This window comes from Oryctolagus cuniculus, chromosome 5 (assembly GCF_964237555.1).
Source record: "Oryctolagus cuniculus chromosome 5, mOryCun1.1, whole genome shotgun sequence".
Lineage (NCBI taxonomy): Eukaryota > Metazoa > Chordata > Mammalia > Lagomorpha > Leporidae > Oryctolagus > Oryctolagus cuniculus.
Window position 1 is genome coordinate 122,601,930 of NC_091436.1, and position 16,289 is coordinate 122,618,218.

General features: G+C 36.0%; 1 protein-coding gene across 3 annotated transcripts in view; it reads right to left on the reverse strand.

The window, feature by feature from the left end:
* Positions 1-16,289, reverse strand: part of CD2AP (CD2 associated protein) — a 138,242-nt gene that overhangs the window by 62,146 nt on the left and 59,807 nt on the right. For 2 of the 3 annotated variants that reach the window (XM_008263019.4, XM_051854659.2), the window contains 3 exons: positions 13,305-13,458; positions 5,454-5,554; positions 2,188-2,308 (listed from right to left, as the gene is read on the reverse strand). In XM_008263019.4, coding sequence (XP_008261241.2) covers positions 2,188-2,308; positions 5,454-5,554; positions 13,305-13,458 — 376 coding nt within the window. Of the gene's footprint in view, positions 1-2,187; positions 2,309-5,453; positions 5,555-13,304; positions 13,459-14,364; positions 14,478-16,289 lie in introns of those variants that run through there. The other variant, XM_051854660.2, reaches the window with a different exon arrangement.

Here is a 16,289-nt window from a genome sequence, read left to right on the forward strand (position 1 = left end):
TTAAGAAACTGAAGAGGGCTTCCACTGTGGCAAAGTGGGTAAAAGCTGCCACCTGCAGTACCAGCATCCCATATGGGCACCAGTTCGAGTCCTGGCTGCTCCACTTCTGATCCAGCTCTCATACCTCAACCCATGTGGAGACCTGGAAGCTCCTGGCTCCTAGCTTCAGATCAGCCCAGCTCCAACTACTGCAGCCATCTTGGAGTGAACTAGCAGACAAAAGACTCCTTTCTCTCCCTCTCTCTGCCTTTCTGTAATGCTGCCTTTCAAATAAATAAATGAATCTTAAAAAAAAAAAAAACAAATTGAGGGATGGGAGACCCTATTTTATACATCATTCATGCAAAAACAACCATAACTATACACAAGAACATAAGTTTTAGGAAATTTTTAATAGTCTAAATTGGAGCTCCAAAATCATAGCATATTAACTAACTCAGGAATAATATCAATAATGATTTCTAGATCTTTTATAAATTTTAATATTATCTATTAAATTTAAAAATTATTTGGAATTTTTCTTTAAAATTCATTCCCTTATCATTGAATACACTGAGGTTCACAAAACTATTTAATACACATATTTTCCTACTTAATTTATTTCAAGATATTTACTCATCTGTATACAAAACACAAAAGAAAGTAAAAGGAAATAATAGTTTAAAACAATCTACTATGTTGGAAGGATTATGCCTAGAAACTACCTTGTCAATTTATACAACTCATTCAGAAAAAAGTTATTATTTCTCTTTTGTAAAGAAATTCCAATTAAGCAAAGATAACTAAAATATATTCCCTTTCATAACAGGAGCCTATTACCTTAATCTAAACTTAAAAATATAAATGTGGGATACAATGGAAAAGTTCTGGGCACATAAGCAATCTGAGGAAACCTTATATACCACTTCAACTCATTGTTTTAAGCAATAATAATATTTTCCTATCTTGATATTACACTGGTTCTGAAAATAAATCCATAATACTGGCAATCCTAAAGTTAAAAAAAATTTCCTAAATCCCATGGCAATTCTTTTTTCCTTAAGATTTATTTATTTATCTGAAAGTCAAAGCTAGAGAGAGAAGGAGAGATCTTCTGTCTGCTGATTCACTCCCCAGATGGCCACAATGGCAAAGGCTGAGCCAGGACAAAGCCAAGAGCCAGGAGCATCATCTGAGTTTCCCACATGGGCTTCAGAGGCCCGAACACTTGGGCCATCTTCTACTGCTTTTCCCAGGCCATTACCTTGGAGCTGGATCAGAAGCAGAGCAGCTGGGACAGCAACCAACGCCTATATGAGATGCTGGTGCCACAGGCAGCAGCTTTACCTACTACACCAGAATGCCGGCCTCTCATAGCAATTCTTAAAACGAAGAAAATTTCAATCTAAGTTTTTAAAAAAATTTCTTCAATTGTATACTTTTGTATTGGTAAGCAAATTAAGATAATGTGTGAGTCTCTAAATGACACAGATATCAAACAATAAAATAACATTTAGCTGCAAAAGGAAACCAAAATATATTAAATGAATATTGAAAACTTTAACAAAACTAATTTTTTAACTCTAAATTTTCTGAAATATTAGGCCATTTGCAAACTCTGAAAAAAGTGTTTATGGGGTAGGTGTTTGTCCTAGTTGTTTAAATGCCAGCTGGGAAGCCCACATCTTACATCAAATTCCCAGCTCAGGCTCCCAACTCCAGCTTCACGTTAACGCAGGCACGAAGAAGCAGCCCACCTTGTGAGACATGCAATGAGTTACCACTCCCAGGTTCACCCCAACCCTGGGCTTTGTAGGCATTTTGGAAGTGAAACACAGTTGGGAGTATGTGTGCACAATTAATCTCTCCCAGCTCCACCACCTTGTGTCTCTCAAATAAAGGAAAATAAATGTATATAAATATATCTTAAATGGAAAAGAATCATATAACATGAAAGGTTATCATTTTATAATAAGGATACTACAGGTTTACTTGGGATTGAAGCAAGATGTTAGGGAAGAAAAAACATTATTTGAGCAGATATTTAATTTAAGTGGGGTCTCCATCATAATTTACTTTTTATAAGAACAGTAATTGAGGCTGATTGAAAAGGTCAAAAAAGAAAAAACAGAGTTTAAAAACATACAAAATAAACACCAGAGCATATATAAAATTTACTTAAATCTATTCAAATGTTTAATAGTCTACCTGAATCCTCCTGGGCTTCATGAGTTTCACCGTCATCTGTTACCTCTAGTTCTTTCACAAAATTTGAGGGAAACAGTCCCGACTTGTTGTTCAGGGTTCCACTCCACCAGCCTTCTTCTACCTGAAAGAATTTACAACTTAAAAATGATAAAAATTCCTCTTAACTGAAAATCTTCAGCCTATGGGAAAAATAAACTACAGAAGTAAATGAACACAAAGGTAGTGATGCAAAATAATTTCTTTAAAGCTTAAGAAACATAATAGGGAAAAACAAATTTTAAATGATTTTAAGTAGATAAATCTAAGTGGATTAATGATATGAGATTAATCATACATAAGTTGTACTTAATAAAGTAAATGTTTTCCATGAAAATAATAGATAACCAAATATGTACTAACACCTAGAAGTAAACAGCTTTCTTTAACATCACGATTTTAAACACTGTTAAACCTTGCTTTGTAATTATGACACACATAGTCTAAGGTAGTTAAAAATTTTTGATTCAGAAGAAGTTTGAGGAACACAACTTCCTAAAGGGCACAGAAAATTATTAACTTTCTATATGAACAGCAATTCTTAACCCAAACATGAATAAGAGTTACACGTTGCACCTCCATGTCCAGAGGCTCCACATCAGTGGATTCAACAAACTTCAAATAAAAACATTTGGACAAAAATTATATCTGTACAGAAAATTATATAGACTTTTCTTGTCAGTATTTCCAAAATAGAGTATAACAACTATTTATACAACATTTTATATTATACTAGGTATTATAAGTAGTCTCGAGATGATTTAAAGTATATAAGAGAATGTATCTATATTACATGCAAATATATGCCATTTTCTATAAGGAACTTGAGGATCTGATGACTTTGGTATTGCAGAGAAGTCTTAGATTCAGTCTCACAGATCCTGAGAAAGGATTACACTTTTGAAAATCCAAATGCCAGACTCTACTAAAACCTTACTCCAAACAGAAATATTCCTATAAATCAAGCTTAAAAAAATTTATTCTCAGTGCAAGCATAGTTATTCAATTTCCATGAAGTTATATAATAAAACACAGTTTCTGCTAAGAATGCTAAGAGGTTTTAATGAGTAAAACAAAATTTTAAAAGTAAGCTATTCATTGTCAAAATTTACTTAGCAGCAATGTATGTACTATCATACCTAAAAAATAATCTATTTTCTGTTTAAATTTTTTTAATGTTCCCACCTCATCATAATTGGAAAGCAAGCTTTTATTAAGTTATTCATCTAATAGGCACTCATTACGTATAGGTCATGGTGTTAACTGAAAGGAAAAGATTCAAATTTGCAAATGAGAAATCTCTGTCCTTGAATAAAACAAACTAAAAGAAACAAACAATAAACAGTTATAATATAAGGATGAACAAAATGCTGTAAGAGCACATTGGAAGGACTTGAAAGAATGAGAAAACATTTCATTAAAAGGAAGTGACAAAAGAATATGATAGTAAAAACTGAATAAGAGTTCTCCAGGAAAAATGTATGTAAAAATGTGATAAAAATGAACAATTTGTTTGTGCAATGAACTTATTAAATATTTTACCGATTAAAATTTTAATGAGTAAAATACAAAGTAGCTGACTACAGCTGTCTGAGGAGGGGAAGGCTGGAAACACAATGAGGTCAGAAATTTTAGCAGATTTAAGAAGGCATCAAAGGATTGGGGGTGATTCAAATCAAGGGTGCCAAATTAGAACACACACACACACAGGGGGAGAAACATTAGCAGACTATCATCTATATCTGGAATCCTAACTGGCATCAACTGTACAGTTAGGGTTATTTAATTAAGAAATTCTTAGGAGGCAGAATAGCACAGTAGAAAAAAACACTAACTTAAAAGCAAACTGCATGGAATCAAATTTAGGCTCCCTTGCAAGCCAGGCATATGAACAGAGGCAAAGATAGCTGCATAAGATTTTCTACCTCACAAACGACACTCCTCCCAACAAGAAGTAGTGCTCTGTGTTTCCTATCCTTTCAATCAAGGTTACTTGTACTCAATTGTAGCCAACAGAATGTAGTAAAAGTGACACCATCATTACTAAGGTTATATTGTAAAAGACAATGAGGTAAACACATTTGTTGAAATGCCTGCTTTTAGAGTAAATTGCCATGCAGTAATTATGACTACCTTGAGGACCCCATACCATAAGAAAGACAAGCCAAACCAGTAAGTCACACAAGGACTCTTCAATGAGCAGTTACAGTCTTCAAAGCACCTAGGCACCAGACATCTGAACCTTCCTATGATTTCATCTGCCTCCATCATTCAGTCTTTCCAGCTCACACCACCAGATACCATGAAGCACAGACATGCTAAGACTACTGTGCATTACTGAATTAATGATCCACACAACCCACAAGCATAATAAAACTTGTTCTTTGCCACTACATTTGGGATGGCTTGGTATGGAGTAATAGTAAATTAGAACAGCCACATTATCTTCTGTGATTCAATCTCTTCATATGTAAAACAGGGATAAAAATTCCTGTCTTGTTAAATTGTTCAGGAATTTAAAAGAAATAATAAATGTGAAACAGCACAGTGCTTCAGAAATAACATACGATCAATAAATGTTAACTATTATTATTGCCAGCAAACAGCTAGCATTACAATAGAACTGCCTTTTGTATAAACATGTTATTTAAGGTAAATATTAGTGACAAATTGCATTACAAGGTATTGTGACACAGTATATCAATCCCTCCTACATGTTATCAAAACATATTCTTTGAAAATAGGATCTTCAGCTGCCAAATATTTGCAAAACTTTAATATTCCTTCAATTACAAAAGCAGAGATGTGAAATATTTTTAAAGGATTTTAAGATTGCACTCTAAGATATTAAAATGTAGAAAAAGCATTTTTGGTTAAAAAATTTCAGAGAAACTAAAGCTTTTAAAGATTCTGCTTGTATTCCTTTTTTATTCAAAAGGTAAGATTTCTTCTATTCCAGTTTTATGCCTATAGTGAATTTACAGTCAAAGAAAAGGCTCATTATAAATGATCTTTACTATTTAGATTATATTTTTATTCCTTAGGAAAACATATACAACATACAAAATGTTAAATATAACTAAGGATGAGAAAAGAAAGATTTTACTTTTATGTTTAAAAAAAACAAAGTGGCTCAAATTATCACAAGAATTAATATTTTTACAAAATACTTTTCAAAACCAAGACCATCAATTAAAATTGCTCTTTCATCTCTAACAAGTTTTTCTTACCTCTTCATTAATATCAATAATATCCCCCACTTTTAGCTCCAGTTCATCCTCATTTTGTGGAATGTATTCAAAAAGAACTTTACACTGACGCTTCTTGGTCTCTAAAGAAATAACATAACAAAAAAAAAAAAAAAAGAAAGGTACTATTTTAAAAAAAGCACATTTATATACTATATTTAGTCACAGAACTTACACAGATAAACAAAAGCAGAACATAATAAGCATTCCAAACAGCTTAACCACAGTTACTCCACGTTGGCATTTCACCCTGCTCTCACACTTTAATGTATTCATCTCCAAATAAATTCAAATAACTTAAAAGGCTCCTAGCAATGGTACTTACATATATATATATGATCTCATCAATTACAAAGAACAAAATATTCACTACCAGTTTTGAGTCTAAAAAAAGAGACAACAAAATTTAGAAACAAAAAATTTAAGTCCTCCAAGGCTACTAATTTTCAGAATACTTCCTGGTCAAAGTCTAGGAATATTTAAATTACCTATTTTTTTTAAGAGTTCTTTATTTATTTAAAAGAGTTAGAAAGCAACAGGAGAGAAAGAGAGAGATCTTCCGTCTACTGATTTACTCCCCACAAGGCCGCAAGGGCTGGGCTGGGCTATGACAAAGTTAGGAGCCTGGAACTCCATCCAGGTCTGCCACATGGGTGCAGAGCCCAAACACTTGGGCCATCCTCTGCTGCTTTCACAGGCACATTAGCAGGGAGCTTGATCAGAAGTAGAGCAGGTGGGCTCAAACTGGCACCCATATGTGATGCTGGCATCACAGGCAGTGGCTTAACTCACTATACAACATTGCCAGCCCTGTAAATTACATAAAGAGGACCTAGGGAGAGGAATGCTAGCCAGGCAGACCAGGTGAGAGGGGGATTTGCAGGCCCACAGCACTGCAGATAGCAGCAGGAGGGAGGGCTTGGTGAACTGCTTTTGAAGTTCCATGTGAGTCCCCTGGGGCAGCAGAGGCAGGAAAAAATACATAAATACATACATACATACATAATACATAAATGAGGTGCACACACATCTCTCCCCTCCCTTCACCCTACTACAGCAGAGACCTCTAGCAAACCAGGAGTAGCCATTTTGTTTGTTTGTTTGTCTGGATGCAGGCAGGTGGCTGCCACCCCTCCCTTATGCACGCCCAGCCAACAGCAGGGATTGTCTGACACGCCCCACCCCCCCAAACAGTGAGGGCCACAACCATCCCCCTCCATGCAAACTGTACTGAACCAGTTGCCCAGCATCAGGAGTGGAGGAGAAGCCTCTGCCTGTAGGGATCTCCTACCCACCCACCACCATGGAGAAGGGAGCTGGGCTCTAGTTGCTGTGGCCCCATGTGGGAATAAGCATTGTAAGTAGTGGCTTAACCTACCTCACCATTAATACCAGTCCCTTGTTTTACTGGTTATTAACAGTACTAATATTAATAGTACTGTTTAGTAATATTTATTGCTATTTAAAAATTTAAAAACCATTTAAAATGGATTTATTTTGTGTATTAGACATATGATACAAATTAAGGGTAACAAAATCACATTAGATTAACATAAAATAGTATAGAAGTGGTAGTAAAATAGGAAGGCAAAAACAATCTGAATTCTGTTTAAAGTGTTAGTGGACCAAAAGGCCAGTTTTGTCCTTATAGAACTACACATAAAGCAAGTTATGGGTGCCAGCAATGAGGTATAGTGAGATAATGTGGTACTGACATCCCATATTGGAACCGGTTCTTTTCCCGGTCATTCCACTAATGATCCAGCTCTCTGCTTTTGGCCTGGGAAAGCAGTGGAAGATGGCCCAAGTGCTTGGGCCCCTGCACCCACGTAGGAGACCTGGAAAAAGCTCCTGGCTTCAGATCAGCTCACCTCTGGCTGCTACAACCACTGGGGAGTGAACCAATGCGTGGAAGACCATTCTGTCTCTCCCTCTCTGTCTATAACTCTACCTCTCAAGTAAATTCATACACCTAATATGAATAAAAGGGTTTTTTTTTTATAAACAAAACACATATACATAGATTTAAGAGCATAATGCTACTTCCTACTATATTGTCCCTCCAAACCTCCCTCCTCATTCCTTTCTTGTTTTTTAAATTTTTTATGACATAATTGCAGTCTATTTTATAACCACAAGCTTAACTCTCTACCAAATAAAGAATTCAACAAGTAGTAAGCAGAAAATAACCATGGTCACTCAAGGGCTGTAAACAATAATCAAACCAGAAAATGTCAGATTCATTCATATATATTACATTTTTGTGTTGTATATATTTTCTTCCCAGAAACCTTTTATTTGAGGTATGCAAACTTCAAGTATTTCATAAAGACAACTGTAGGAACATAGTGATTCTTCCCACCCATATTCCCAACCTTCTTCCTCCTCTCTCCTACTGCATTCTTATTTTTTAATAAGATCTATGTTCAATTAATTTTATACACTTAACTGTATACTAAGTTCAAAAAATAGTATGGAAAAAATGCTCCTCAACAATTGAGACAAAGACTGTTCAAAGTCATCACATCTCGAAGTATCATTATCACTTCTATAGATTACTTTTTAGGTGCTCTATTGGTTACAAAAGATCACTGAGAATATACGGGATTTGTCATTTTGAGATTGGCTTATTTCACTAAGTATAATGTTTTCCAGTTAAATCCATTTTGTTGCAGATGACAGGATTTCATTTTTTTAAATCTCTGTGTAGTATTCCATGGTGTACATATCCCATAATTTCTTTATAAAAGTCTTCACCTGACAGACATTTGGGTTGATAATACATCTTAGCAGTTGTGAATAGAGTTACATTAAACACTGGGGTACAGATAACTCTTTCATATGCTGATTTCATTTCCTTTGAGAAAATTCCCAGGAGTGGGAGGATCATATGGGAGGTCTATATTAAGATTTCTGAGATATCCCCATGCTGTCTTTGCACCAGTTTAAATTTTTACCAACAATGGATTTAGGGGACCTTTCTCCCCACATCCACGCCAGCTTTGTTGTTTGTTGATCTCTGTATGAAAGTCCTTCAAACTAGAGTAAGGTAAAACCTCATCGTGGTTGATTTGCATCTTCCTGACAGCCAGTGATCCTGAACTTTTTTGTGTGTCTGTTGGCCATTTGGATTTCCTCTTATGAAAAATGCCTGTTCAAGTCCTCTGTCCATTTCATAACTAGGTTGTTTTGTTACTGTTGAATTTCTTGAACTTTTTATATAATCTAGATATAAATCCTTTATCAGTTGCATAGTTTGCAATAATTTTTCCCATTCTGTAGGTTGCAGTTTCCCCAATGTTCTCTAGCATTTTGAGGATATCAAGTCATAAATTTAGTTCTGTGGTCCATTTTGTGTAAGATGTAAGATAGCAGTCGGTCTTCATACTTCTGCATGTGAAGATCCAGTTTTCCCAGCACCATTTGTTGAATTATTCAGGAATTGATTTTAGCTCCTTTATCAAAGGTAAGTTGGCTATAGATAGATAAATGGATTGATTTCTGGAGTTTCTATTCTGTTCCATTGGTCTATCCATATGTTTCTATACCATCACTAGGCTGTTTTGATTATAAATGTTGCAGTACATCTTAAAATCTGGTACTGTGAAACTTCTTAGTTACTGTAAAGGACTGATTATTGGAGACTTCTGGATCCCATACATATAGAACCATTTATCTGCAAAAAAGGACAGTTTGACTTCTTCCTTCCCAATTTGTATCTGTCTGATTTATTTTTCTTGCCCAATGACTCTGGCTAAAACATACAGGACTATTTGGACTATACTGAATAGCAATAGTGAAAATAGGAATATTTGTCTGTTCTGTATCTTAGTGGGAATGCTTCCAACTTTTCCACATTCAATAGTATGCTGGCCGTGTGTTTTTCATAAATTGCCTTCTGTTGAGGAATGTTCCTTCTATATCCAATTTGCTTAAGACTTTCATCATAAAAAGATGCTATATTTTATCAAATGCACTCTCTGCATCAATTGAGATAACTGTATGATTTTTATTTTTCAGTTTGTTAACGTGAGGTATCACGTTTATTGATTTGTGAATTCTGAACCATCCCTGCATACCAGGGATGAATTCCACTTGGTCCGGATGAATGATCTTTCTTATGTTTTGATGGATTCAATTTATAGTATTTTGTGGAAAATTTTTGTGTCTTTGTTCATCAGGGAAATTGGTCTGTGAGTTCTCTTTCTCTGTTGTACCTTTTTCAGATATAGGAATTAAGGTCATATGAGCTTCATAGAAGGAATCTGGGAGGATTCCCTCCCTTTCAATTGTTTTGAATAGCTTAAAAGAATTGGAGTTAGTTCTTTTGTAAAAGTCTGGTAAAATTCAGCAGTAAAGCCATACAGTCCCGGGTGTTTCTTTTTTGGGAGGGTCTTTATTACTAATTCAACTTCCGTCTCGATTATTGGTCTGTTTAGATTGTTTATGTCTTCCTGGCTCAATTTAGGTAGGTTGTATATGTCCAAGAGTGTATCCATTTCTTCTAGATATCCCAGGCCCCTGAACCTATGTGGGATACCTGGAAGAAGCTCCTGGCCCACCTACCGCAATATGGAGACTGAATCAACAGATCAAAGATCTTTCTCTCTGTCTCTCCTGTTTCTGAAATTCTGTCACGCAAATAAATAAGTAAATCTTTAAAAAATAAATACTGGGTTGTGGTGTAGCACGTAAAGCTGCCGCCTGCAATGCCAGTGCCCGTAGGGTACTGGGTCTAGTCCCAGCTGCTCTACTTCCAATCCAGCTCTCCGCTATGGCCTGGAAAAGCAGTACAAAATGACCCAAGTCCTGTACCCCTGCACACACATGGGAGACCCGGAAGAAGCTCCTGGCTCCGGATCAGCGCAGCTCTAGCTGTTGCAGCAATCTGGAGAGTCAACCAGAGGATGGAAGACCGACCTCCCTCCCTCCCTGCCTCCCTCCCTCTTTCTCCCTCCCTTTCTCTCTCTTTGCCTCTACCTCTACAGAACTCTGACTTTCAAATAAAATAAATAAATCTTCAACAAAAAATAAATATTTTTAAAAGATACTAAAATTCGTATGGAAACACAACAAACCCCAAGTAGTTAGAGCAATCTAATACAACAACAACAACAAAAAAAGCTGGAGGCATCAAAGTACCAGATGTCAAGACATACTACAGGGCAGTTATAATCAAAACAGCCTGGTGCTAGCACAAAAACAGATGTGTAGAAGAATGAAACAGAATACAAACTACAGAAAGCAATCCACACATCTACAACCAACTTATCTTTGATAAAGGAGTTAAAACCAATCCCTGCAGCAAAGACAATCTCTTGAACAAATGGTCCTGGGAAAACTGGATCTCTGAATGTAGAAACATGAAACAAGACCCCTACCTTGTATGTACACAAAAATCCACTCAAAATGGATCAAGTATTTAAATTTATGACCCGATACCATCAAATAAGTAGAGAACATGGGGAAAACCTGCAAGACAGTAGATCTTTATAAAAATTAAGAGCGGGAATAGGAGAGAGAGGAAGAAAGGCGCGAGTGTGGATGGGAAGGAGGGTGGAATGGGAAGTATCACTATTTTCCTAAATCTATATATAATGTATATATAAAATTCATGAAATTTGTCTACCTTAAATAAAATTTTTAAAAAAATGTATCTTTTTATGGTTGGCTCCATAGATTGAAAGAAATGTTGTAATTAAAATTTGCTATGGGCAGAGCTCATAAACGACTTTTCCATTCCTAAAACTTCTCCCAAAACACAGAAATATCACATAGAAGTTCAGCTGTAAGATACAGACTTCAGTTATTCTACTCCATTCTCCACACAAACAGCTTCAAATTCCAGGAACAATGGCAGTACTGATATAACCTTCAGGCAGTTAGACTGAAAATAGTCCAGGAAATATCTAAATATTGTTTGAACATTGTTTAGACATTCATTAAAAATAAAACTTAATTGATCTGTCTCATGTCATAAAATCTGCTTCATGTCATAAAAATTTGTTTTCATTTTATAAAAATAATCAGGTAGCAATGTCAAACAGAAAGTTGAGGTTTACCCATTCAAATGGCTTATTCTGTCCTATAGACAGTAAATAGCATAGAAAGTATAGATGGGAAAATACTAAGATATAAGTGTTCTCCATAAAATCCATTAATAACCCTACATTTATCATTTGGGAAATATATGTAAACAATCTTTATTGTAGATTACCTGGTAACACAAGGGATATACAGGCCACAATTTCATCGCTTCTCAGTCTTCTGGTTAAAATCAAGTGTAATATCTGTTCTTATCACTTTAATACATACCACAATTTCAAAGATACTAATCTAAGGTTAATGTGTTTAAATACTCATTTACTACTTATTAAATCAAACTGGCAATAGTAATAAGTTTTCAATCTCAAGGAGCTTTAGCTTTTACTATGTTAAAGTACTAATGGTTTCCACAATGTTATACTTCTGTGAACATGTATAATATTTTATAATTTTTAGTAACAGTTTTTCTTAAGAGTGGAAGTTCCTTGAGAATATCAATATTCCCTTCCTTTTAGCCACTTTCTCACCAGGATCAAAATAAAATTAAACAGAGTTTAAATTATGTTTTTGAGGTGAAACGACAGACTCAAATCTATATCTAAATTCAAGCCAAGCTATTTTCTGAACATATTTTCAGAGTTCTGAATCCGTAAAGGGCACCTTCTTGTGCTAATGACCTTGAAAATTTCATGCTTAGATGTTTTACCACTGAAGAGTAAGTACTGTCAAAATTTTTATTTCTGGGGCAAGTGATGTGGCACACTGGGTTAAGCTGCTACTTGCAACAACCACATCCAATAATGGAGTGTGGAAAAATTCTAGCTACTCCACTTCTGATCCAGCTTCCTGATAATTCATCCTAGTAAGCAGCATGTGTTGGCTAAATGCTTGGGTCCCTGCCATCCACATGGGAGACCCAGATAGATTTCTAGGCTCTTGGCTTCAACCTGGTAAGATTTGACTGTTATCGGCATTTGGGGAGTGTATTAGCAAATGAAAGATCTCTCTCTATGTGGCTATCTTTCAAGTAAAAGGAAATAAACATAAAAAAGAAAAAAAAACACTTTTTTTGCATCTATATTACTAAGGATCACAAATATTTCAGTATCCCACTGAATAAATGGTATTAAAATACAGTGAAGGTGGGCATGGCACTGTAGGTCAAGCTGCCACTTGAGATGCTCACATCCCATGTCTGAGTACCTGTTCAAATCCCAGTTACTCCACTTCCTGACCCAGCCCTTTGCTAATGTGCCTGGGGAGCAGCAGATTACAGCTCAAGTACTTTAGTTCCTGCTACCCACATGGGAGATCTGGATGGAGTTCCTGGTTCCTGGCTTCAGTGTGGCTCAGCCCTGGCTGTTGCAGCTATTTGGGGAGTAAATCAGTGGATGGAAGTTCTCGCTTTCATTTGGCCCTTCAAATAAAAAAATCTCTTTTTAAAAGCCTACTTCAAAAAAATAAAACAGTATATAAAATACAGATAAGGTATAGTGTTAACCGTTAAACAGAGTCTATAATATTATTAAGAAAATAAAGTTTCATATTGTACTCTATAATTGCTATAAATGGTTACCAGCTACTCATGCTGAACTACCATTATGTTACTAGCTGTACATGATTAAAAATGAGGAATGACTACATAGGCCAATAACTAGTAACAGGTGCATAATAGGAAGTTACTGCAGTCATGGCAGAAGGTTAAACTAATTTCTCTTAATGTATAAATATTCACAAAATATCCTTCTATTTTGAATTGATTAAGCAGGAAAGGAGCTATTTACGTACTTTTCTTAATGTTTTTGGTTTGAGGGTGTGGCTGAATTCCTCCAGCTGGAAGCCCATAGGTGCTTATTCGTTGTACAAGACTTGCTACATTCCCATGCCTTTCTCGTTTTATGGGCAAATTGTCATCCTTGGATTCTGCCTCTCTTTTAATTTCCTATAAAACAGGAAATCAATGAAGATATAAATTAAGCTGTATTTTATTTAAATTCTGAAATATAACATGCTAAAAAACAGTAACAATGATGAAAATATAAATTATTATACCAATGTTTTGAACCTTTTGTTCTGACCAAATAAATCTGAAGACTAATACTCATTTTGGCAATAGTCACCCATTATGAGTTTAAGACTTACCAGAATAAGCGTAAGTAAGTGTTACCAGAATCGGAGACAGAATTTAAGGAAAAAAAGGTTGAAACTCCACCCCACATCCTACCCCAACATACAAAGAAGCCCTGTTATACATAGACAAACAATAAGACAAACAATTATTCTAATTCAGAAAGGGTGAAACTATTTCCATAAAATACTAGATAATAGATACTTTACAAATGTACAGGCAATACAACCTCTTTTGTAACAATCAACTCAGCCATGTGTAGAGAGAGCAAAAAGCACAAATACTTTCCAATTAAAACTTTATGGACACTAAAATTTTAACTTCACATAATTTTTACATATCATGAAATATTATTCATTTTTTCCAAACATCTGTAAAGCTCATAGATCACAGGTCTTATAAAAACAGACACTGTTCAGATATTGTTAGTTGGAAATTGTTAGAAATCTAAATAAAAAATATCAAAGAAGATAAATAAAAAGAAAGTAACGCCATGTTCAATTCAATTCTCAGGGTAGATATTTGGTCTATAGGTTATCAGTTAAGATGCCTATGCCCAGTGGAGAATGTGTGGTGCAGCAGTTAAGTCATACTTTGGAATGCTCATATTCCATACTGCATTGCCTGGTTAAGTCCCAACTATTTCATTTAAGATCCAGCTTCCTGCTAATGTACACTCTGGGAGGCAGCAGATAAAGGTTCAAGTACTTTGGTCATTACCATACATGTGAGAGTCTGAGATCCTGGCTTTGGCTTGGTCCAGCTTTGACTGTTAATGGATATTTGAGGAATATACCATTTGATGAAAGGTCTCTCTCCAGCTGTCTCCCTGTCATTCTGTCTCAGCAAAAAATAAAATAAAAATAATTGAATATGCTTTTTAAAAAAGATGCCTATGTCACATATCTGAGTGTTTGGGTTCAATATCCAGTCCTGGCTCCTAACTCTGGCTTCCTACTAATGCAGACCCTGAGAGGCAGAGGCGATGGTTTAAGTGATTGGGTTCCTGTCATTCATGTGAGACCTGGATTGAGTTTCTTCCTAGCTTTGGCTCAGCCTAGCCTCATCTGTTGAAGCACTTGGGAAGTAAACCAATGAATGGGTGGGCTCTCTCACTCTCTCTGTGTGTTCATCTCTCTGCCTTTCAAATAAATATTTTTAAGGATATTAATGCTCTCTAAAACTGATTTACTTATGCAGTGCAATTCCAACAAATATCTGTATTTCAAGTAATTTAATAAGCTGATTCTAAATTTGTTCTACATACAACAAAAGGCCAACAACAGCAAAAATAATTTCGGGTGACTGTTATTAACCAAGATACAAAGAACACTATCATGACACAAAGAATTAATGTGGTACTAGGATAAAAACAGACATACTGATAAATGAAACAAAATGGATAGAGAGACCAGAAACAAACCTAATTTCTAAGAGAAAAGATGAGGAAAGGTAGAGATTTTAAAATACATGGTGCTGGGTCCAGTGTGATTGTAGCACAGGAGATTAAGCAATCATCTACAACACTAGCATCCCATACTAGGGCACAGGTTTTAGTTCAGCCTGCTCTGCTTCTGATTCAGCTCCCTGCCAATGCACCTGGGAAAGCAGCAGCAGATGGCCCACCTTTGGCCTCTTCCACCATGTAGGAGACCAGATGGAATTTCCAAAGTACAGCTTATGGATTACAATGGCTTCCCCCCCATAGCGTCCCTCCCACCCGCAACCCTCCCCTTTCCCACTCCCTCTCCCCTTCCATTCACATCAAGATTCATTTTCGATTCTCTTTATATACAGAAGATCAGTTTAGCATACATTAAGTAAAGATTTCAACAGTCTGCTCCCACACAGAAACATAAAGTGAAAAATACTGTTTGAGTACTAGTTATAGCACTAAATCTCAATGTACAGCACACTAAGGACAAAGATCCTACACGAGGAGTAAGTGCACAGTGACTCCTGTTGTTGACTTAACAAATTGACACTCTTGTTTATGGCATCAGTAATCACCCTAGGCTCTTGTCATGAGCTGCCAAGGCTATGGAAGCCCCCTGAGTTCACTGACTCTGATAATTTTTAGACAAGGCCATGGTCAAAGTGGAAGTTCTCTCCTCCCTTCAGAGAAAGGTACCTCCTTCTTTAATGACCTGTTCTTTCCACTGGGATCTCACTCGTGGAGATCTTTCATTTAGCCCCCCCCTCCCCCGAGTATCTTGGCTTTCCATGCCGGAAATACTCTCATGGGCTTTTCAGCTGGATCCGCATGCCTTAAGGACTGATTCTGAGGACAGAGTGCTGTTTAGGACATCTACCATTCTATGGGTCTGCTGTGTATCTCACTTCCCATGTTGGATCGTTCTCTCCCTTTTTATTCTATCAGCTAGTATTTGCAGACATTATTCTTGTTTATGTGATCCCTTTGGTTCTTAGTCCTATCATTATGATCAATTGTGAACAAAAATTGATCACTGGGACTAGTGAGATGGCATTCGTACATGCCACCTTGATGGGATTGAATTGGAATCTCCTGGTATCTTTCTAACTCTACCGTTTGAGGTAAGTCAGCTTGAGCATGTCCCGAATTGCACATCTCTTCCCTCTCTTATTCCCACTCTTATATTTAACAGCAATCACTTTTCAGTTAA